Below are 24,846 nucleotides of genomic sequence, written 5' to 3'. Positions count from 1 at the left end.
ACATGCACCATTTCTTCACCAACTACAGAGTTGGGGAAACACGTGTGGACCTGAATTGTGATAACTGCAGTGGCCAAAACAAGAACACGTTTGTGCTCTGGTATTGTGCCTGGCGGACCATGCACAAGCTCCACCACGGTCTGGACCTTCACTTCCTGATCACAGGCCACGCCAAGTGTGCCCCCGACTAGTGCTTTGACCTCATCAAGCAGCGCTTCAGAAACACCAGAGTGAACACTTTGTCAAAGATTGCTTGTGTTGTGAAGGACAGCACCGTGACAGGAGTCAACATCCCACAGCTGGTTGGACTGGAGGATGGTACGGTGCTGGTGGAAAGCTATGGCTGGCAACAACACCTTACTCTGTACTTCAGGCCGCTGCCACAGATCAAGCAGTACCAGCACTTCAGGTGAATATCATTTTCATTAATTGTATGAGGTTATTCTTCTTATCTAAACTTGGGAGGTGAATTGATGTTGTTATTTCCTGTTTTACAGCTTCAATGCCCCGGAGCCTGGTGTTGTTGTCGCCAAGGAGCGTTCGGTCTCAGTCGGGACCAGGTTTCAGCTGCTGCGCAAAGCTGACATCCTTCCTCCCATAGATGGTCTGCCTGTACATGCACCACCTGGACTGGACACAGCTAGACAAACTTATATTTTTGAGAAGATCAGGGAGTTTTGCGACGAAGAGGCTATGGACATCACATGCCCTGCACCAAAGTCAAGGGCAGGACAGAAACAGGCTCTCCGAATACAGATTCCCTTGTTCACATGTGGTTTCGGACGGACCAGTTCATCACTGGTGGCGAGTTCCCAGTCATCAGCACTATCTGCAGTGCCTCTATGGACAATCAGCATTTCTTTCACATGACCCATCAATTTAGACAAGTGTGTCTGGGTAAGCGTCATCTAATATGTATTTTTTAAAATTATCTGCACACTTTCTGTTTACCTGAAATGTTCCTTATTATAGGCTACTACATTTACCACTTTTAGTCTTAATCTTTACCACAGTCGTGGTCAAAAGTTTTCAGAATGACACAAATATTAATTTTCACAAAGTCTGCTGCCTCAGTTTTTATGATGGTAATTTGCATATACTCCAGAATGTTATGAAGAGTGATCAGATGAATTGCAATTAATTGCAAAGTCCCTCTTTGCCATGAAAATGAACTTAATCCCAAAAAAAACATTTCCACTGCATTTCAGCCCTGCCACAAAAGGACCAGCTGACATCATGTCAGTGATTCTCTCATTAATACAGGTGAGAATGTTGATAAGGACATGGCTGGAGATCACTCTGTCATGCTGATTGATTTAGAATAACAGACTAAGCTTTAAAAAGGAGGGTGGTGCTTGAAATCATTGTTCTTCAACTGTTAACCATGGTTACCTGCAAGGAAACACGTGCCGTCATCAATGCTTTGCACAAAAAGGGTTTCACAGGCAAGGATATTGCTGCTAGTAAGATTGCACCTAAATCAACCATTTATCAGATCATGAAGAAATTCAAGGAGAGAGGTTCAATTGTTGTGAAGAAGGCTTCAGGGCGCCCAAGAAGGTCCAGCAAGCGCCAGGACCGTCTCCTAAAGTTGATTCAGCTGCGGGATCGGGGCACCACCAGTGCAGAGCTTGCTCAGGAATGGCAGCAGGCAGATGTGAGTGCATCTGCACACACAGTGAGGCGAAGACTTTTGGAGGATGGCCTGGTGTCAAGAAGGGCAGCGAGGAAGCCACTTCTCTCCAGGACAAACATCAGTGACAGACTGATATTCTGCAAAAGGTACAGGGATTGGACTACTGAGGACTGGGGTAAAGTCATTTTCTCTGATGAATCCCCTTTCCGATTGTTTGAGGCATCCGGAAAAAAGCTTGTCCGGAGAAGACAAGGTGAGCACTACCATCAGTCCTGTGTCATGCCAACAGTAAAGCATCCTGAGACCATTCATGTGTGGGGTTGCTTCTCAGCCAAGGGAGTGGGCTCACTCACAATTTTGCCTAAGAACACAGCCATGAATAAAGAATGGTACCAACACATCCTCCGAGAGCAACTTCTCCCAACCATCCAAGAACAGTTTGGTGACGAACAATGCCTTTTCCTGCATGATGGACACCTTGCCATAAGGCAAAAATGATAACTAAGTGGCTCGGGGAACAAAACATCGACATTTTGGGTCCATGGCCAGGAAACTCCCCAGACCTTCATCCCATTGAGAACTTGTGGTCGATCCTCAAGAGGCGGGTGGACAAACAAAAACCCACAAATTCTGACAAACGCCAAGCATTGATTATGCAAGAATGGGCAGTCATCAGTCAGGATGTGACCCAGAAGTCAATTGACAGCATGCCAGGGCGGATTGCAGAGGTCTTGAAAAAGAAGGGTCAACACTGCAAATATTGACTCTTTGCATGAACTTAATGTAATTGTCAATAAAAGCCTTTGACACTCATGGAATGCTTGTAATTATACTTCAGTATATCATAGTAACATCGGAAAAAAATATCTAAAAACACTGAAGCAGCAAACTTTGTGAAGACCAATACTTGTGTCATTCTCAAAACTTTTGACCACGACTGTACATGACCTTTAGCACATGACCTCACATGTGAATCCTTAAAGAGATGGGCTTAAGAGGGTGTGAACAATGCTGAATGGGTGTAGACAAAAGAGCTCTCCAGTAGGTGTCCCAAAACATTCAAGGGCCATTTTCTCAAAAAGTGGGGTTACAAGTTTATTACATTTTAGTCATTTAGCAGACGCTCTTATCCAGAGCGACTTACAGTTAGTGAGTGCATACATTTTCATACTGGCCCCCCGTGGGAAACGAACCCACAACCCTGGCGTTGCAAGTGCCATGCTTATCAACTTTCACATCAGAATTACTTTCCAATTGTTCCTCAAATGCAGTGTATGATTTACCATTTTGTAGCTCTGAGTCTCAACTTTCATCCAATGTAAAAAACACATTTCAAATTTTGCTACATAAGACCGATTCAAGGCGGTCAGTCACATTTCTCATTGCACCAGGCTCTAAACCTAGAACAGGTAATCCACATTCCAAGAAATGGAACAAATAAAAAAGGTGGATATTTTCAATTATGTTGCCGAGAGAAGACAGGAAAAATGTGAGGATGTTTACAAATTCCATTAGATCCACGGGGCCGACCGAGAGCAGAGGCAGATAATAACCAGCTATTGATTAACTATTAAAATAGTGGAGAGAGACACTGGTGCCACACTGCACAATGCTCTCAGAATACAATGGGCCACCAAAGACAAATCACTTGTCGGAGTCCGCCAGGGCTATTTCTGCTCTATATTTTCTCTCTCCATTTGTGTTTCGCAAATGAAACCCTATTCCCTTTATAGTGCACTGCTTTTGACCAGAGCCCTATGCCGATCAGTCTGTGAACTTCCCAGAGGAGGGGGAGACATGGTGAAGAGCCGCGGTGTGAGTGCCTGCCAGCACCGTACAGAATAGACTAGATGATAGGTGGATGATAGTTCACCGTACAGAGTGAACTATCATCTACCCCCTGCCTAGTGCCTAAGATTGGTTACGGAGAAGATTTAAACAAGGGGTCTCTGACTCCGGTCCTGAAAGCGACTGTAAGTGTGGGCTTTTGCTCCACTGCAGCACTAACGCAAATGTTTAAAAAAAACTTAAAAAAATAAATAATGGTTATCACTATCAGACCAGTTTTATCAGGTGTGTTAGAGCTGTTAGTGTTAGATTATTTAATTGGATACGCCATTTGGTTAGAATGTACATTTTCCTTCTGCCTTTTCCCCCAACACCCCATGAGAGGCTCAGGGTCAGCCACATTGCAGCACACCTCAATGTATTTTGGGTTTAAGTGCCTTGCTCAAGGGCACAACGACAGTGGTTTGTACTTGGGATAAGAGACAGATAAGAGACAGCAGTTCCCAGTAGGCATGAAATGGGGCAGAACGTTTTGAAATGGGGAGGTACTACCTGAACTTGTCCTATAAGAGCGCTCAATTACTGCTGCAAAATGCCAAGTTGTGCCATATTTAACATGACCCAAATGTCCACCACCCCACTGTAGTTTTGACCTAATTAGAAATTGGAGAAGGCACCAAAATGTGCATTTTAACATAAATATTAAATATGCATTACATGTTTATATTTAAGGTACAGAAAGAACACACCCCGTATGTAACACGATCTCCCTGGTGTGACAAACTCCCTTCACACGCGACGCAACATGCATGTAGTCAGCCACACCTGGGGATCAGGAGGATTGTCTATCAATCACATTGGTGTCCCACCCACCTGACCCTTCCTAGCCAATTAGCCGGCCCCATTTATCACCACACCTGTGATCAATCCTCACAGCTGACAGCCTTGATTAACTCAGAAGATTGAGTTAGGGGGGTGTGTGTGTGCGTGTGTGCGTGTGTGTGTGTATACGTGCGCGACTCACCGTGCAGTCTGTGCTGTCTGTTATCTTTAGGCAGAAGTCTGACGTAAACTCCAGCTCGGAGAGACACACTGCGTTACAATCGATCCCCTGGGGAGAGGAGTCCACAGACAAAAGATCAATACACACTCACACTTTCACATTCTGTAATCAAACAAACCAGGAAATTAGAACACGCTTTTGGTCTTCTCAAGCAAGAAACAGAAGAACAGTGAAGTATCAGCAATACAAAACAACTAAGCACTTGTACTCAAGGTGATTGCATTCCCCCTGTTCTTGAGTACAATTCCCCAAAAACAGAATACTTACCACAACAGAGGCCAAAACAAGAGGATTGACCCCCAACAAAGGACTTCCATGCTTAAAAAAAGTTTGTACATGTCATGGAAATTCTAACCAAGTGAGAGAGACTTTGTCATTTCTTCAAACAATCATCTTTATTTAATATCAGTTAATTATTGCAATAATGGAGCTGGTCAACGTACCACCCGTAGGTGATTCGTTGAGAGCCCCACAAACAGGAAATGCTGATGTCTTATATAGTGGACCTAAAAATGCTTAGTCATGGCTGGTTTCACCCCTCCCCGGCATCATAAGCTACCTAGTTTTCTTCTTGTGGCTATGTGTATCGGGTAATAGCGCACAAACAAGTGACAGCGTTAGTTCCGTTACTCCTCTCTGTTCAAGCCAGCCTCTGTTCACCTCAAATCTCCACACAGCTGTGCCCTTCAAAGATATGAGAAGAAACAGGATGGGCTGAGACAGTGTGGTCACTCTCAGAAGGTCTTTGTCTTGACCGTGTGACTAAGTTGAACAGAGGCAGAGTGGAAAAATACCAGCTCCTTCTTACAAGAGCTTCAAACAGGCAGTGGAAATGTACAGGTTTAAGGCTCATACAGCGCATGTGCATAACAAAAGTTGTAATTTTGCCACGACATACACTACCACTCAAAAGTTTGGACACACCTAGTCATTCAAGGGTTTTTCTTTATTTTTTTAAATATTTTACCTTGTAGAATAATAGTGAAGACATCAAAATTATGTGGTCCTCTGTAGCTCAGCTGGTAGAGCACGGCGCTTGTAACGCCAAGGTAGTGGGTTCGATCCCCGGGACCACCCATACACAAAAATGTATGCACGCATGACTAAGTCGCTTTGGATAAAAGCGTCTGCTAAATGGCATATTATTATTATTATTATATTATGAAATAACACATATGGAATCATGTAGTAACCAAAAAAGTGTCAAACAAATCTAAATATATTTTATATTTGAGATTCTTCAAATAGCCACCCTTTGCCTTGATGACAGCTTTGCACACTCTTGGCATTCTCTCAACCAGCTTCATGGGGTAGTCACCTGGAATGCATTTCAATTAACAGGTGTGCCTTCTTAAAAGTTAATTTGTGGAATTTATTTCCTTCTTAATGGGTTTGAGCCAATCAGTTGTGTTGTGACAAGGTAGGGGTGGTCTACAGAAGATAGCCCTATTTGGTAAAAGACCAAGTCCATATTATGGCAAGAACAGCTCAAATAAGCAAAGAGAAATGACAGCATCATTACTTTAAGACATGAAGGTCAGTCAATACGCAACATTTCAAGAACTTTGAAAGTTTCTTCAAGTGCAGTCGCAAAAACCATCAAGTGCTATGATGAAACTGGCTCTCATGAGGACCGCCACAGGAATGGAAGACCCAAAGTTACCTCTGCTGCAGAGGATAAGTTCATTAGAGTTACCAGCATCAGAAATTGCAGCCCAAATAAATGCTTCACAGAGTTCAAGTAACAGACACATCTCAACATCAACTGTTCATAGAGGACTGTGTGAATCTGGCCTTCATGGTCGAATTGCTGCAAAGACCCACTACTAAAGGACACCAATAAGAAGAAGAGACCTGCTTGGGCCAAGAAACACGAGCAATGGACATTTGACCGGTGGAAATCTGTCCTTTGGTCTGGAGTCCAAATTGGAGATTTTTGGTTCAAACCGCCATGTCTTTGTGAGATGCGGTGTGGGTGAACGGATGATCTCCGCATGTGTAGTTCCCAACGTAAAGCATGGAGGAGGAGGTGTTATGGTGTGGGGGTGCTTTGCTGGTGACACTGTCTGTGATTTATTTAGAATTCAAGGCACACTTAACCAGCATGGCTACAACAGCATTCTGCAGCGATACGCCATCCCATCCGGTTTGGGCTTAGAGGGACTATCATTTGTTTTTCAACAGGATAATGACCCAACACACCTCCAGGCTGTGTAAGAGCTATTTGACCAAGAAGGAGAGTGATGGAGTGCTGCATCAGATGACCTGGCCTCCACAATCCACCGACCTCAACCCAATTGAGATGGTTTGGGATGAGTCGGACGGCAGAGTGAAGGAAAAGCAGCCAACAAGTGCTCAGCATATGTGGGAACTCCTTCAAGACTGTTGGAAAAGCATTCCTCATAAAGCTGGTTGAGAGAATGCCAAGAGTGTGCAAAGCTGTCATCAAGAAAAAGGGTGGCTATTTGAACAATGTCAAATATAAAATATATTTTGATTTGTTTAACACTTTTTTGGTTACTACATGATTCCATATGTGTTACTTCATAGTTTTGATGTCTTCACTATCATTCTACAATGTAAAAAAAATAAAAAATTAAGAAAAACCCTTGAATGAGTAGGTGTGTCCAAACTTTTGACTGGTACTGTACATTACACAAGTACAACAACTAGGGACGGTTTTACACCCCTTTTCAATTTCTAAAGCACATTCCTTAACATTGTGAGAGGAAAAAAGCCATACCTGTTTTAACAGGGATGTGCAATTCCCTGAGAGACAGGCGCTTAATTTTACGCCGTTCTGACCATCCTTAATGGAATGTTATTGGATCGTATCAGAGGGAGGCAATGGACGAGAATCCATGCAATTTGGGACGAGGGGGAGCTGTCCATTTTTCACTGGAGGGGAGAAACTATCGATTAGAGGATTCAAATTCCATTATTTCACCTGCTCCGCTCGTTCATCATGGGAGAGACGTGGGAAAGAACATGCTACTTAACAAAATGGAGGATGGGTAGAGGAAGGAGCGTCCACGGAAATGACAGAGAATATGATCAAAAATGGTTTTAAAAAGGAATCAATGCTCTCATTTGTGTGTGTGATATAGAAAGTCCATTAGGAAGCGCAATGTGTGTGTATATAAGTGCAGGATCTGTGAGGATGATTGTGCTTGTAATATGTATGTATTAGTGAGTGTGTTGTACTCTCCCTGCGGTGTGTGGGTGTATGTGTAGTCTCTCTGCAGTGTGTGTGTGTTTTCTCCATCAGCTCAGCGAGCGCCTCTCCATCTGCAGGGGGGAGAGAGTAATGAAGTTTCCTAAAGAGGAACTTAAACAAGGATTAGATTTATCAATCACCCAGCGCTACAGCTCTGACACACGTACACACACACACACACAACAACCTGCCTCCAGGGACTGATCTCTCTTTACGACTAACTCTCTCTCCTTCGCTCTGTATTCCCCCTCTACACCCACTCTATTTCTGTAACCTTTTTCCTTTCTATATACCTTGTGTGTGTGTGTGTACCTGTATGACTGCAGGCTTAGAGATGAGTGTGTCTGGTTTGAGGACCTGCACCACGGCCTCTGGCACCACGGCCTTCTTCATGCACGCCATCTTGAACCCGTATACGTCATCCCAGAATGCAATACGGCCCTGGTGCTTCTCCGTGTCGCCCACTGCAGCCAGGCTGATGGTGCAACGATCTGGGTAGACTAAAAAGAGAGTAAGATGTATGGATAGACTGAACATAGAGGAGAAGAGTGATAGGCGAGTAGGGATGGGCATTTGAAATTATTTCACTATTTTTTTCGGATAGTCAAAATTAAGAAAAATAAATAAAGAAATCCTCTACTCTCATCACCAATCAGAATGACACAAAATGCCACAACAGCAGACAATGTGCTGTTGTTTTCAAGGTGTTATATCGATAGCCTAAGCTACTGTTAGTCAAAAACTAACAGTGAAAGAGTCTGCTGTTCGCCATCATATAACTGATTCTGAGTGTTTTGCATTGATCTGTTTCTTGTGTTGTGGACCCTCTGTTGGTTCGTACATGTACTAGGCTAATCGCTATTTGAAGTGGGGAAAATGCGCTATGATACTAAAACGCCTTTTCATGTAAAACGTAACCCATAAACCATAGCCCATGAGATAGAAAATGAGCTTGAAAACAAAACAATCACTCCTGATTTTCGATTAACCGTGCCCATCCATCCCTATAGGGGAGGGAGTGGAGATATATGGCCAAGTCCAGATACCCGTACTTGCATCCTAAATAGTAGGCCGTTTGGGTATGCGAAAATAGAATGTTTTATACTATGTGACATTTCAAAAATGTTGTATGCTTTAAATGCCAGGATGCCATACTCATTTAGGCTTTTAATATAGTACAAATTTGCTGCATGCTATTGAGGGAAAAAAATCTTGTTTCAGACCAACCGTGTTTGACAACAGCTGACAATCAGATAAGGGGACAGGCTGTACCAAAATTAACGAATGGCGGAAAACAACGCAATTGCGCATTAGATTAGTATGTTGATATTTGTTGCTTACTGCATACATTTTACTAAACAGTACATTCTAAATAGTATTTACAGTGGGTATTGAAAGTCACCACCCTCTTTCAAAATGTTCACCTTTTGTTGCTTTACAGCTTAAAATGAAAACACATAAAATCTAACTTTTTCCGGCATTATTTACACACAGTAACCCACAATAGCCAAGTAAAAAAAATAATCTAAAAAAACTCTGAAAATGTATTACAATTTAAACAGTAAAATACCCTATTTGGATAAGTGAACACCCCGCTGAGTTAATACTTGGTGGAACTACCTTTTGCTTGAATTATGTCTCTACTAACTTTGCACACCTAGACTGTGCAATATTTGCCTATTCTTCCTTGCAGAATTGATCAAGCTCAGTCAAATTGCATGGTGACCGCTCATGGACTGCACTATTCAAGTCATTCCACAGATTCTCGATGGGATTTAGGTCAGGGCTCTGACTAGGCCACTCAAGGACATTCACCTTCTTGTCCTTCAGCCACTGTACGGTTGCTTTGGCGGTGTGCTTTGGGTCCATCTTACCATTTTCAACTTCCTGGCAGAGGGCTGCAGGGTCTCCTCAAGAATCTGTCGGTATTTTGCACTGTCCATTTTCCCTTCTATCCTCCAGTTCCTGCTGAAGAGAAACACCCCCACAACAGGATGTGCCACCGCCATGCTTTACTGTAGGCATGGTGTTCTTTGGGTGGAAAGATGTATTGGGTTTTCGCCAGACATATCGTTTTGCATTCATGTCAAAAAGTTCAATTTTGGTCTCATCTGACCACAGCACCTTTTGCCACTTGGCCTCGGAATGTACAATGTGCATTTTGGCAAAGCTCAAACGAGACTTGATGTGGCTTTTTTTTCTTGCCAGATTTGTGGAGCACTTGTGATATTGTGGTTGACCAGTCTTTGCCATAAAGGCCTGAAGCTCCTTCAAAGTCGCCATTGGCTTCTTGGTAGCCTCTCTGATCAGTCTCCTCCTTGCCCGGACATCCAGTTCGGAGGTACGGCCTGATCTATGCTGGGTCTGGGTGGTGCCATACGCCTTCCACTTCTTAATAATGGTCTTAACTGTGCTCCGGGGGATAAACATAGCCTTTGAAATCTTTATATATTTCCATCCCCTGACTTGTGCCTTTCCACAACTTTATCTCGTAGATCTTTTGAAAGTACCTTTCCGCCCATAGTGGATTTTTTGCTTTGAATTGCGCTACTAAGCAGTGGAGTCCTCTATGAACAACTGCTTTTATTCTGAACTAATCAAAGTCACTACAATTGATCACAGATGGAAGCCAATTAGCTTGATTTGTGATCTGGAAGGTGGTTGGTTATACCTCAGCAAGTTTGCAATTGCAATTCTAAGGGGGGGTGTTCACTTATCCAAATAGGGTATTTTACTGTTTTACTTGTAATTCATTGTCAGAGTTTTTTAGATTTTTTTTTTTACTTGGATATTGTGGGTTACTGTGTGTAAATAATGCCAGAAAAAGTTAGATTTTATGTGTTTTCATTTCAGGCTGTAAGGCAACAAAAGGTGAACATTTTGAAAGGGGGTGGTGACTTTCTATACCCACTGTAGCACTATTAGTACACAGTATGTAGTTTTAGTAAGTAGAAGGCAAGATACATTTCGGACACAGCCTCAGTCTATGGTGGAGATGACCACCACAGTGTGTGTTCTAAAATGACAGAAAGCTAAAGGCACTGGGCGACTATGTCACTTATTTATTAATTAAGAGTTCTGAGGAGTCTGGCTTTGAGTTGGATGCCTTTTCCCCCTGATTCCACTGCTGAATCTGAATTCCTGACTTGCTATCAACGCTGTGGTTGCGTGCACGATCGGGACCTTTAATCATACTGATATTAATTGCTAGTCTGGTGTTGTGTGGGAAATCCTGAAGAGTCAGGATTTGGGGCTCACACCCCGACACACCTGATTGAAATTGACCTTTACACTATGTCTTTATGGTGGGAAATGTTTTCTATTTTTTTATTTATTTAAGGGTACAGTATACTGTATATCAGGTTATGAGGCAGGTACAACAGTAATCATGGATTTGACTAGATTGTATTACTTGTTACCATATTTTGCTTACCATATGTTTACCAATTTCTCATACCAGTTACAAAAGAGGAAAGGAAGTTATTACAAACATTACCCTAACAGTACGAAACACATTTGACATGAATTTCACTCTCAGATTGAAACCCCATTATAAGAGACTCTGGTGTCCTAGTTGCTGTGGGTGTGGGACTCGGCATCCATTTAATAAAGCACCAGTAACGAGGATATCCATCAAATACCAGACCCTTATGGCCGCTCTGTCCTACTTTTTACACTTTCTGTCAATAATGACCTTGTTTGCGACACATGTTTATGACTGGGACAGAAATACAAAACATGCTTGTTGTAGAATCTATTTTTTAAGTATTTAAAAAGTATTCTTTTTAAAAACACATTCCTGCAACTCAGAATTAAATCAAGGGAGTAATTCACCTCGATACAGCCACAGAGCCAAACCAGGCTCAGAAAAATACTAAGACATTAAACCCCATCTGAATGTATTCTATAAACATTAAACCATGAATTTGAAATGAACATTAAACATGAGTCTTAATGTGTTTTGTAAACGTTAAACATCTAAAATGTGTTTATCTGAGTGGTTAATCTGCTTGGTGATTTGGCAGAGGTTGAAGCGCTTGGGGCCATGGCTGTTCCCACCGTGGAGGGACATTACAGTCATTTGCTAAAGTACTAGAATTTAAGAAAGACATATAACCACTACAAAGTTGTCACAGAATAACCTACTGTCACAAACACAATCTCAAAGAGTAGACTGTATATGACACACGCACACACACTGACTGGCGGGAAGCTACAGACAGCAGAATGTCTCGTTTTTATTGCAACAAGTGCTGTCCACTGTACAACTCATTGTGAAATCCATGGACGAGAAACCATATACCATGTGTACACAGTCAGTGCCAAGAAAAATAGTGAACCCCTGACAACCATGGATTGTTTTTTTCAATACTTTGGTGCTGCAAATGGATACATGCACATTATTTTAAAAAGAAAGGAAAGATGACAGGAAAACAGTAGTATGTAGTTGGGTAGGATGGCAAGAATGATTCAACAGATGAGATCTTGTGAACATGTAGAATTTACAATGCACATTTTTTAAAAATGAATTTTAAATGAAAACTGACAAACTACAGTTAAAGTGAAACATAACTTTTTAAACATTTGAACCAAACTCACAGTACCATTAAGAGTATTATTTTTGTTATCTTTTAATTTGGTCATACTCATTTATGCAACTAAAACACGTCATACTACCATAATTCTGAATTTGTTTTAATTGAAACATTCCTAAATACTAATAATTAGATCAAAAGGTGTTAGGAAACACCTTAAAAGGTGTCAAAAAAAAATTCCACATTTGCTTTACTATGTTTTATGCTGCATCTCATGAACAAAATCCATCAAGTTCCTGTAATACAACATAAAACAACAAAACAACACAATCTGTTATTGTGACTGCTGTATATATTCCACCTCAGGACAATAAAAACAACAAGATGGCACTTAACGAACTGTGCGAGGCTATAAACAAGAAGGAAACCATGAACACGAGGCTGCTTCCTTGTTCCTGGTGATTTTAATTCCGCGACATTAAGACAATTAATGCCAAACTTCCATCAACACGTCTCCTTCGCAACTAGGGGCGATAAAGTCCTAGACCACTGTTACTCTACCCACAAGCAAGTATACAAAGCCCTCCATCGTCCCCCCTTTAGTAAATCAGATCATGCCTCTATACTGCTGCTTCCTATTTACAAGCAGAAGTTCAAACAGGAAGTACCCGTGATGTGCTCCATTGAGAAATGGTCCTCCGTTTCGGAGGCTATGCTACAAGACTGCTTTGCTAGCACTGAATGGAATATGTTCCGGGACTTCACCTATAGCACTGACGAGCTAACCACCTCCATCACCGGCTTCATTAGGAAATGCATCGCCGACGTTGTCCCCACAATGAAGGTTCGCTGCTTCCCCAAACAAAAGCCCTGCATTAACACAGAGGTTGGTGCTAAGATAAAAGACAGGGCTATCGCATATAAGACTATCGCAGCCAACGCCGAGGCTATGGCTGAGGACACGAACAAGTACAAGAAGTGCCACTAAAGACAATATAAAAGGACAATATACACTGAACAAAAATATATAGGCAACATGCAACAATTTCAAAGATTTTACTGAGTTACAGTTCATATATGGGAATCAGTCAATTGAAATACATTCATTAGGCCCAAATCTATGGATTTCACATGACTGGGAATACAGATATGCATCTGTTGGTCACAGATACCTTAAAAAAAAGTAGGGGCGTGGATCAGAAAACCATTCAGTATCTGGTGTGACCACCATTTGCCTCATGCAGTGCGACACATCTCCTTTGAATAGAGTTGATCAGGCTGTTGATTGTGGCCTGTGGAATGTTGTCCCACTCCTCTTCAATGGTTGTGCGAAGTTGCTGGATATTGTCGGGAACTGGAACACATCGACCAAGAGCATCCCAAAAATGCTCAATGGGTGACATGTCTGGTGAGTATGCAGGTCGTGGAAGAACTGGGACATTTTCAGCTTCCAGGAACTGAGTACAGATTCTTGCGACATGGGGCCGTGCATTATCATGCTGAAACATGAGGTGATGGCAGCGGATGAATGGCACAACAATGGGCCTCAGGATCTCGTCACGGTATCTCTGTGCATTCAAATTGCCATCGATAAAATGCAATTGTGTTCGTTGTCCGTAGCTTATGCCTGCCCATACCATAACCCAACCGCCACCATGGGGCACTCTGTTCACAACGTTGAAATCAGCAAACCCCTCGCCCACACGGGCCATCTGCCCGGTACAGTTGAATCCGGGATTCATCCGTGAAGAGCACACTTCTCCAGCGTGCCAGTAGCCATCGAAGGTGAGCATTTGCCCACTGAAGTAGTTTACGACGCAGTTCTAAGCTAACATATGGAATTGTTTTAAGATCGTCATACCAAGGATCAAATAGCTAATTTGTAGGTTAAACCTTTCGGACGCTACAGACGTTTTTGTGAGAAGACTGATTTTCGGGATGTCTCATGGTCTGACAAACGCCGCTTTAGCTCTGCCACCTTTCATCGCAGATGCGGAAGGGCGATATTGGCAGGGCGGTGGATTGAGACACAGCACATGCAAAAAAACTGATATCTCTAGTTTAAACAGATGGATTTTAATGGGGATTATTGTATTTTGTTAATTTGATTTCCGCGTGGGCGTGGAAATTGTAGGCTAAGGGTTAATCAGCTTCTTCATATACCACACCTGTCAGGTGGATGGATTATCTTGGCAAAGGAGAAATGCTCACTAACAGGAATGTAAACAAATTTGAGAGAAATAAGCTTTTTGTGCGTCTGGAAGATTTCAGGGATCTTTTATTTCAGCTCATGAAACATGGGACCAACACTTTATTTGTTGCGTTCATATTTTTGTTCAGTATAGGAACAAGGTGGAATCCTATTACACAAGCTCTGACGCATGTGGCAGGGCTACAGTCCATTACGGATTACAAAGGAAGATCCAGCCGTGATCTGCCCAACGATGCCTATCTACCAGACGAACTCAATGCATTTTATGTGCGCTTCGACAAAAACAGCACTGAGCCGTGCAGTGACCCAGGGGACTGGGTGATCACGCTCTCAGAGGCCGACGTGAGCAAGGTTTTTAATCAGGTCAACACTTGTAAGGCCGCAGGGCCGAACGGTATTCCAGGGTGCGTTCTCAGAGCATGCGCAGAACAGCTGGAAAGCACATTCACGTCATTTTCAACCTCTCCTTGTCCCAGTCTGTAATCCCCACGTCTCAAGCTGACCACCATCATTTGGCATGGGCCCTCAAATACTCAAAAAGTTCCACAGCTGCACCACTGAGAGAATCTTGACTGGCTGCATCACTGTTTGGTATGGCAACTGCACCGCCCTCAATCGCATGGCGCTACAGAGGGTGGTGCGGACAACCCAGTACATCACTGGTGCCGAGCTCCCTGACATCCAGGACCTCTATATCAGGCGGTGTGAAAGTAAGACCCGGAAAGTTGTTCAAACTCCAGCCAACCAAGCCATAGACTGTTCTCGCTGGTTTCGCACAGCAAGCGGTACTGGAGAATCAAGTCTGACATCAACAGGCTCCTGAACAGCTTCTATCCCCAAGCCATAAGACTGCTAAATAGCTAACAAAATGTCTACACAGACTATCTGCATTGACCCTTATACTTTATTAAAAAAATTGCAATCTCTATGCACACTCAATCTATGAACATTTTACACACACACACACTGACACTCCAACACACACACACACACACACACACACACACACACACTTCATTTGCTCATATACATAACACGCACACACATTCATTCTGACTCTACACACGCACACACTCACATACAGGACAATCATCATATACGCTGCTGCTACACTGTTTATAATATATCCTGATGCCTAGTTACAAGCTATCCACCTCATTTTTGAACGTTGCTATGGGCACAGCCAAACATCGGACGTGATGGATTCCACTTCCGCTTTACTTCCCTACTGCAGCGCGCCGGTTGCAAACTTGCCAGCGTATAATATTTGAAAGAGTCAATTTATAGAATATAAAACTCAAGCAAACAAGTATAAGTCTATAAGTGTAATTTTATATATATATATATATATATATATATATATATATATTTCATTATTTCAGTAACGTTAGCTAGACTTACTAGTAGGCTAGTTCTGTTGTGATAATAACATTAGTTGTATTGTGTCAAAAACAGAAAGACTCTGAATGGACAGCTATGTGATGGGCGTCTCACAGGCTCCTCTGATTGGCAGGTGTTACCGTGGCTGAACAGCCACACACACCACCACCCACGACGACAGATTTGTCACTTAATTTTCCCTGATTTCTGGAGCAAGTGAGTAATTATGAGGGCCAGGTGAGAGGAGGGGGATGCTGATTGGGCAGGAATGGAAAAGGCCTGAAAAAGAAAGGGGGGAGAGAAAAAGAAAAAGAGAGACAGAGAGAAGGGTGGGAGAGAAAGGAGTGGGTGAGAGAAGCATAGATAAATAGGAAAAAAGTGAGAGGGAGGAGGGGTGCTGTACTGTAGATGGAGAGAGAGAGAAAGAGAGAACGAGTCAGGAGGGGTACACAGGCATCCCCAGATTCATGGTTTTGACATCTGTGTCCTTCTCGACTGGCTGCTCACAGCCCGTTTGTCATCCCCCCTCCTGGTCGGCCATGAAGGGAGAGGGTGGGGGGGGGGGGGCGAAAAAATATCCCTCATCCCTTGACGCTGGACTACTCTGGTGAATGTGGACACATTTAAGGATGAAGAGGAGGTTAATGTGCTGGGTAGAATGAGGGAACTTCTGAAACACACTACTGTAAAACACACACACTGCAGCACAGGAGATGGAGAAATAACACACATGAATGCACACACACACACACACGCCCATCAGTGAGTTTTAGTGAAAAAATAAACCCCAAAAAGAGTTATGGGAGAATGCTGGACAAATAATGGCTTCCAACCGAGAGAAATCAGAAGTGGGGATTCAGTATCTTACCTATACTCTTTATCCCTCATTCTTTCTCTCCATGCCCTCTGCTCCCCTCATCTTGTTTTCTCTATTCATCCCTCTCGTTTTCTAAATTTCTAACATCATCTTAATCTCTTTCCTTCTCTCTCTCTCTCTCTAGTCTGCACCCTCTTCTCCAACCTTTTTCGCTTCCCCCCTCCGTCCTTCCCTCTCCAGGTGTGTGACCTTTCTGCTCTCCCTGACAGACAGTAAAAGGCAGCGTCTCAGAACTACTCCTGTGTCAGGCCCCGTTTGTCACAAATCATTAAGCCTGGCCAGTGAGAGATAGGAGCTGACCCTGAATATCCATATGTTCTCTCACACAGCAATGCGTGCACATGCCGGCATGGGCTACACACACGGTAAAAGCCACAAAAACACACAGGCAGAAAAGCAGTGAAATACTGTACTGTGTACCAACTGTCAACATGTATACAAACTAGAGCTGAAGTGCAACCTGTTAAAATAGGATCCAGAATGATCCGATTTCTTTTTGACTCTTTAAGCGTGATTTGTCCAAATGGTCAGTGACTAAAACAAAGTTCCTCGGTAGTCGTTGCATCCCACAATCTGTTGACAGACACTACGCTACAATACCAGTTATGTTACGTGTTTCTGTCCACGAGAGATTACTTCCAGCATTGCTCAATCAGGATGCAAATCGAGAGGGGGGAAAAAACATTACACACACACGTCAGAGAAAACCATAAATAAGAGAACAGGCCTTTGCAATGCATCAACTGCAGAGTGGCTTTGCGTTTCAGCAAAAAATAAGGCAGTCAATTCTCCCGCAAGTGATTTCTCCTATAATTTAAAACTCCAGTTTCTCCCCCTTTCTAATTTAAATCGATACACAGAAAATGCAAAGCGGCATGCACGGCCGGAGATAAGGCTCCGGAGACAGGCACGCACAATAAAATGTTGTAAATGTACATAAAAAACGACACTGAACTGGCATTGGATGGCTACTGCATTCTACTACACTTCCTATTCGGTGGACCAGTGGAACAATACTGAAGTGTGTGTGTGTGTGTGGGTGTTTGCATCCATATCCATGTGTGTCCATACCAGAAAAACAAGCTGCCTGATAGCTCTGCTCAGGTGTTGTGGTCACATGATGATCATGCAACATCTAATGCCATTTTAAGCTCAACCCACAATATCATCAACCACAATATCTAGGGCAACAGTAAGAGACTGTAAAAAACCTGATCTAGCATTTGAACAAGTGTTTTTTATGTTGTTGTATTTTTTTGTTTTTTTGGAGGGGTGTATGATATTCATACAGGCGTTTAGATTTAGAACTATAAGCTATTGGTGTATTATACCATTTATGAGGGTATAGGGTCGTTCTATATGAATTCAATCACTTTGTGACTGACAATCATTGTGCCAAATGTGATATCCCTCCTAAGTAGCTCGGGTTAATGTCCCTATCCAATCACTAAGACCAGCAGGATGTATAGAACCGTCATAAATGTGTATTTTCCTTTTATTGTCCATTTGTATTGTTCTTGTCCTTCTCTTAAATGCCGTTTTAAAATGTGTACATGATACTGCAACACATTTTTCCCAAGGGGACAATAAATTCAGTAAGGCAAAGCGTGTGTGTGTGTGTGACTCACCTGAGCCCCCCTCGGCCAGGTAGAGGTCTCTGGCGTAGAGAACCGAATCCAGCATTGACTCAAACAGCAGGAAGTAACCCTGGAAGAGAGAGAGAGGACAGATCAGTACAATACAACGGTCAGGGAGACATGCATTAGAGGGTTGCTGTCAATATCTCAGGTGCCACCTACTACCGATGTGCCCTTGAGCACAACCCCTAAGTTGACCCTGTGCTGCTCCCAGACTCTAATGTGAGTAATTGTGTGGTGGGGATGAGTAATGTGACAGCAAGTACTAACACATTTCCGTTGTCTCTGTATAATGGATCGATAAAGATTTGATAGTATTGTATCACATTCAAGCCTTCACATTCATTTCAATTAAGGTTTTATTATTAGTTAGGCTGTCTTGTACACATTCACAGCTAAAAGCTGAATTGCAGTATGCAGACAAAAAAATAGAATAAATAAAAAATAAAGAACTCAAGTCTTGACAGTGTCAGATGGCCTCTATTCTGCTGCCAGCCCAGTTGGATGGTACTAGGAAGGACAGGTTTGATGATGGTAATGGTAATGCTAGAGTTGGCTCGCCGGTCCTGATGTTGTTCTCAGTCCTCAGCTCTCTGTAGCCATTGGACGACTCTACCACTAGCGATGTGTAGTACCCACTTGGGTAATGCTACTTCTGCTGCCAATAAGGGCGCTACACTGCGTAAATTGGCCTGTTTCCGAGAGTGTACACGTAAGTCAGAATATCTTTAATGATAAGTAGAAACTCAGTATTGAGAATTCATGATAAAAACAGAGCTCAAATATTTATTTAGTAGGCCTATAAAAAGTAGTTCATACATTTAAAAAACGTCTTAAGAAAGACAGAATGACTATAAAGTTAATGGAGTCTATATTCATACGACTCGTCATTTCATAAATTAAATAATAATAATAATAATATGCCATTTAGCAGACGCTTTTATCCAAAGCGACTTACAGTCATGCGTGCATACATTTTTATTTTTTTGTGTATATATCGAATCAAACTTTAATACAAACTTTATTTGAAGTGCATTTTAAATAGCAACACACTTAAAACAATAAATATATTTATTTTTTTACACAGAATCAAATAACATATAATTGATTAAAGCTCAAGCTAAAAAAGGCAGGTTGTCAAATGGGATTTAAACACCTCATATTTCAAAACCATCATAATAAGAATGATAGACTATAAGGTTATTGGGGTCTATTTAATATGATCTTGTCACGTCTTGAACTATATTTCGCTCTGGTGATTTTGAACATGGGAAAATATAGTAGAGCAAGCAACTGCAATTGATATTTGCAGTGAGATTTAAATAACTTAATATAATAAAAATTTGACCAATTACAATCAGGTTTGGGCAAAGGTGGATAGAGTTTTCTTAATATATGGCGCTGGTGTTTTATGTCAGGTCATCACCATCTGTGGTTAGTTTTGGTCACAATATTTTCTTTGGGTTAAGAGTAGTGTAGGCATCCATCTGCATGAGAAAAGGAGAATACAATGAAAAGACCTGGGGCATTTTGAAAATTCTGTTGCTATGAAAACTCAGGGGGTGTTTTGTTATGAGGAGGACATTTCACGACAAATCAAGACATGGAAATGGTTACAGAAATGGTACCACAACACTCTGCATCCCGTTATGAAGCAGTCTTATTATTAGTGTCTACCTGAACACAGGCACTGTTCCCATAGCTATCAGAGTTAGCTGGCTGGCTAGCTAGCTACGCTAGCCTGCTGTAGCTTGTAGCTAACTAGCTATATTGCTGTGTAACAACCAACAGAAAACATCACATTTTTATATTCAAAGTTAGTAACTAGCTAGCTAATACCATTATTTAACTGTAATAAACTGTTTTTTTTTTAAGAATTTGCAGGTTAGCTTGCCATTTTGGCTAGTTAGCTAGCTAGCTTGCAAGCTATTTCATCTTTGCTAACAAAGATTATAGGGCTAACATTTACATTTTACAATTTAGTCATTTAGCAGACGCTCTTATCCAGAGCGACTTACAGTTAGTGAGTGCATACATTTTTCATACTGGCCCCCCGTGGGAAACGAACCCACAACCCTGGCGTTGCAAGCGCCATGCTCTACCAACTGAGCTACACGTTAGATAGATAGGCTAGAGTAGCTACAATAACTGTTATTTTTTGTAGTAGCTAGATATACTAATATTCAAATCATGTTATTTTGCTAATGATGCTTATTTGCTTTCATAACGGGCAGTTGATCAGCTGAATGCCAAGTAATAGAGATTGGAGTAAGAGCGACAAAATATGACTTGGACAGAGCAGTTCCACATCCTAAAATGTTCAAAAGGATTTTGATGCATGTTACTTCTGTCAAGCCATTTTTTAAATATTGTTATCACAAGGGTAATGTGTGTCACAGTTCTCAAAATAAATATTCATTATTGAAGTGATTGGTACTCACATGCCAACATATACAGTGGGGAGAACAAGTACTTGATACACTGCCGATTCTGCAGGTTTTCCTACTTACAAAGCATGTAGAGGTCTTTAATTTTTATCATAGGTACACTTCAACTGTGAGAGACGGAATCTAAAACAAAAGTCCAGAAAATCACATTGTATGATTTTTAAGTAATTAATTTGCATTTTATTGTATGACATAAGTATTTGATACATCAGAAAAGCAGAACTTAATATTTGGTACAGAAACCTTTGTTTGCAATTACAGAGATCATACGTTTCCTGTAGGTCTTGACCAGGTTTGCACACACTGCAGCAGGGATTTTGGCCCACTCCTCCATACAGACCTTCTCCAGATCCTTCAGGTTTCGGGGCTGTCGCTGGGCAATACGGAGTTTCAGCTCCCTCCAAACATTTTCTATTGGGTTCAGGTCTGGAGACTGGCTAGGCCACTCCAGGACCTTGAGATGCTTCTTACGGAGCCACTCCTTAGTTGCCCTGGCTGTGTGTTTCGGGTCGTTGTCATGCTGGAAGACCCAGCCACGACCCATCTTCAATGCTCTTACTGAGGGAAGGAGGTTGTTGGCCAAGATCTCGCGATACATGGCCCCATCCATCCTCCCCTCAATACGGTGCAGTCGTCCTGTCCCCTTTGCAGAAAAGCATCCCCAAATAATTATGTTTCCACCTCCATGCTTCACGGTTGGGATGGTGTTCCTGGGGTTGTACTCATCCCTCTTCTTCCTCCAAAAAGCTCTATTTTTGTCTCATCAGACCACATGACCTTCTCCCATTCCTCCTCTGGATCATCCAGATGGTCATTGGCAAACTTCAGACAGGCCTGGACATGCGCTGGCTTAAGCAGGGGGACCTTGCATGCGCTGCAGGATTTTAATCCATGACGGCATAGTGTGTTACTAATGGTTTTCTTTGAGACTGTGGTCCCAGCTCTCTTCAGGTCATTGACCAGGTCCTGCCGTGTAGTTCTGGGCTGATCCCTCACCTTCCTCATGATCATTGATGCCCCACGAGGTGAGATCTTGCATGGAGCCCCAGACCGAGGGTGATTGACCGTCATCTTGAACTTCTTCCATTTTCTAATAATTGCGCCAACAGTTGTTGCCTTCTCACCAAGCTGCTTGCCTATTGTCCTGTAGCCCATCCCAGCCTTGTGCAGGTCTACAATTTTATCCCTGATGTCCTTACACAGCTCTCTGGTCTTGGCCATTGTGGAGAGGTTGGAGTCTGTTTGATTGAGTGTGTGGACAGGTGTCTTTTATACAGGTTACGAGTTCAAACAGGTGCAGTTAATAGAGGTAATGAGTGGAGAACAGGAGGACTTCTTAAAGAAAAACTAACAGGTCTGTGAGAGCCGGAATTCTTACTGGTTGGTAGGTGATCAAATACTTATGTCATGCAATAAAATGCAAATTATTTACTTAAAAATCCTACAATGTGATTTTCTGGATTTTTGTTTTAGATTCCGTCTCTCACAGTGGAAGTGTACCTATGATAAAAATTACAGACCTCTACATGCTTTGTAAGTAGGAAAACCTGCAAAATCGGCAGTGTATCAAATACTTGTTCTCCCCACTGTAACAAGCAATAGACTGACAGTAGTGAGAAATGTAAATGGTTTAAGTTGTGTGATTCTATTAAAACCACCAGTTGACTTTCATTGCTAATACACCACACTGACTTTATCTTCTCCAACAAAGAATGAGTATACCAAACATTAGGAACACCTTCCTAATATTGATATCTCCTCCCCTTCATCTACACTGAAAGAAGTGGATTTACATCAATAAGGGATCATAGTGTTCACCTGGTAAGTCTACACCATAGAAAAAGCTTAATCTTAATGCTTTGTTTACTCAGTCTGGACGGAAAGAGAGGAGCATCAGATACCTTAAACGAACCAGAGACGGGTTCGTTTATAAATGTGAACCAATCCATACATTTGTAAATGCAGTACTCGGTTCTGAAAAGATGAGCTTTGTACAATTAATTTCAATGCTTTGTAACCTGGAGATTTCAATGTTGAGTACCTTCTGTATATTAGGCAGAATAACATTTTGTCTCTATTCCACAGGCTTTGGTCAGTCATGTGAAGGAGCTTCCCACTGAAAATTCTTATGTCATGTTTGAAGGGACAGCCTTCTCAAATATGTTACATGATAGTGGTGCGAATATCATGAATAAACCTAATTTCATGTTTTTTCTTTGTCATGTCTCAGGAAGAAGAGTCCGCACAACACCATTGCTGGTCAGTCAGCTGAGTGCAAGCTACACAGCTGGAGAGTGGAACAAGGAAGATTTTGAAAGTGAATTTGCTAGTCCAATAAAGAAATTGACTTACTAACATACACTGCTCAAAAAAATAAAGGGAACACTAAAATAACACATCCTAGATCTGAATGAATTAAATAATCTTATTAAATACTTTTTTTCTTTACATAGTTGAATGTGCTGACAACAAAATCACACAAAAATTATCAATGGAAATCAAATTTATCAACCCATGGAGGTCTGGATTTGGAGTCACCCTCAAAATTAAAGTGGAAAACCACACTAATGGCTGATCCAACTTTGATGTAATGTCCTTAAAACAAGTCAAAATTAGGCTCAGTAGTGTGTGTGGCCTCCACGTGCCTGTATGAACTCCCTACAACGCCTGGGCATGCTCCTGATGAGGTGGCGGATGGTCTCCTGAGGGATCTCCTCCCAGACCTGGACTAATGCATCCGCCAACTCCTGGACAGTTTGTGGTGAAACGTGGCGTTGGTGGATGGAGCGAGACATGATGTCCCATATGTGTTCAATTGGATTCAGGTCTGGGGAACGGGCGGGCCAGTCCATAGCATCAATGCCTTCCTCTTGCAGGAACTGCTGACACACTCCAGCCACATGAGGTCTAGCATTGTCTTGCATTAGGAGGAACCCAGGGCCAACCGCACCAGCATATGGTATCAAAAGGGGTCTGAGGATCTCATCTCGGTACCTAATGGCAGTCAGGCTACCTCTAGTGAGCATATGGAGGGCTGTGCGGCCCCCCAAAGAAATGCCACCCCACACCATGACTGACCCACCGCCAAACCGGTCATGCTGGAAGATGTTGCAGGCAGCAGAACGTTCTCCACGGCGTCTCCAGACTCTGTCACGTGCTCAGTGTGAACCTGCTTTCATCTGTGAAGAGCACAGGGCGCCAGTGGCGAATTTGCCAATCTTGGTGTTCTCTGGCAAATGCCAAACGTCCTGCACGGTGTTGGGCTGTAAGCACAACCCCCACTTGTGGACGTCGGGCCCTCATACCACCCTCATGGAGTCTGTCCCCCCCCCAAAAAAAAAAAAAAAAAAAAAGTATAATTGTAAAGTGGTTATCCCACTGGCTATAGGGTGAATGCACCAATTTGTAGTCGCTCTGGATAAGAGCGTCTGCTAAATGACGTAAATGTGCCCTTGAGCAAGGCACTTAACCCTAATTGCTCCTGTAAGTCGCTCTGGATAAGAGCGTCTGCTAAATGACTAAAATGTAAATGTAATGTAAATGTTTCTGACCGTTTGAGCAGACACATGCACATTTGTGGCCTGCTGTAGGTCATTTTGCAGGGCTCTGGCAGTGCTCCTCCTGCTCCTCCTTGCACAAAGGCGGAGGTAGCAGTCCTGCTGCTGGGTTGTTGCCCTCCTACGGCCTCCTCCACGTCTCCTGATGTACTGGCCTGTCTCCTGGTAGCGCCTCCATGCTCTGGACACTACGCTGACAGACACAGCAAACCTTCTTGCCACAGCTCGCATTGATGTACCATCCTGGATGAGCTGCACTACCTGAGCCACTTGTGTGGGTTGTAGACTCCGTCTCATGCTACCACTAGAGTGAAAGCACCGCCAGCATTCAAAAGTGACCAAAACATCAGCCAGGAAGCATAGGAACTGAGAAGTGGTCTGTGGTAACCACCTGCAAAACCAGTCCTTTATTGGGGGTGTCTTGCTAATTGCCTATCATTTCCACCTGTTCTCTATTCCTTTTGCACAACAGCATGTGAAATGGGAGAAGGGGGGCT

At 42.6% G+C, this 24,846-nt stretch overlaps 1 protein-coding gene across 2 annotated transcripts in view; it reads right to left on the bottom strand.

Moving 5' to 3' along the window:
* The window catches only part of LOC311127956 (protein arginine N-methyltransferase 3-like), a 129,950-nt gene that overhangs the window by 47,455 nt on the left and 57,649 nt on the right, over positions 1 to 24,846 (bottom strand). The window contains exons 11-13 of one of the 2 annotated variants that reach the window (XM_084159859.1): positions 18,337 to 18,415; positions 8,017 to 8,204; positions 4,449 to 4,535 (exon numbers count right to left, since the gene is read on the bottom strand). In XM_084159859.1, the coding sequence (XP_084015985.1) occupies positions 4,449 to 4,535; positions 8,017 to 8,204; positions 18,337 to 18,415 (354 nt within the window). Of the gene's footprint in view, positions 1 to 4,448; positions 4,536 to 7,230; positions 7,776 to 8,016; positions 8,205 to 18,336; positions 18,416 to 24,846 lie in introns of those variants that run through there. The other variant, XM_084159860.1, reaches the window with a different exon arrangement.

Source organism: Coregonus lavaretus (genome assembly GCF_964263955.1).
Source record: "Coregonus lavaretus genome assembly, chromosome: 4".
Lineage (NCBI taxonomy): Eukaryota > Metazoa > Chordata > Actinopteri > Salmoniformes > Salmonidae > Coregonus > Coregonus lavaretus.
This window is presented reverse-complemented; position numbering and strand designations above follow the sequence as displayed.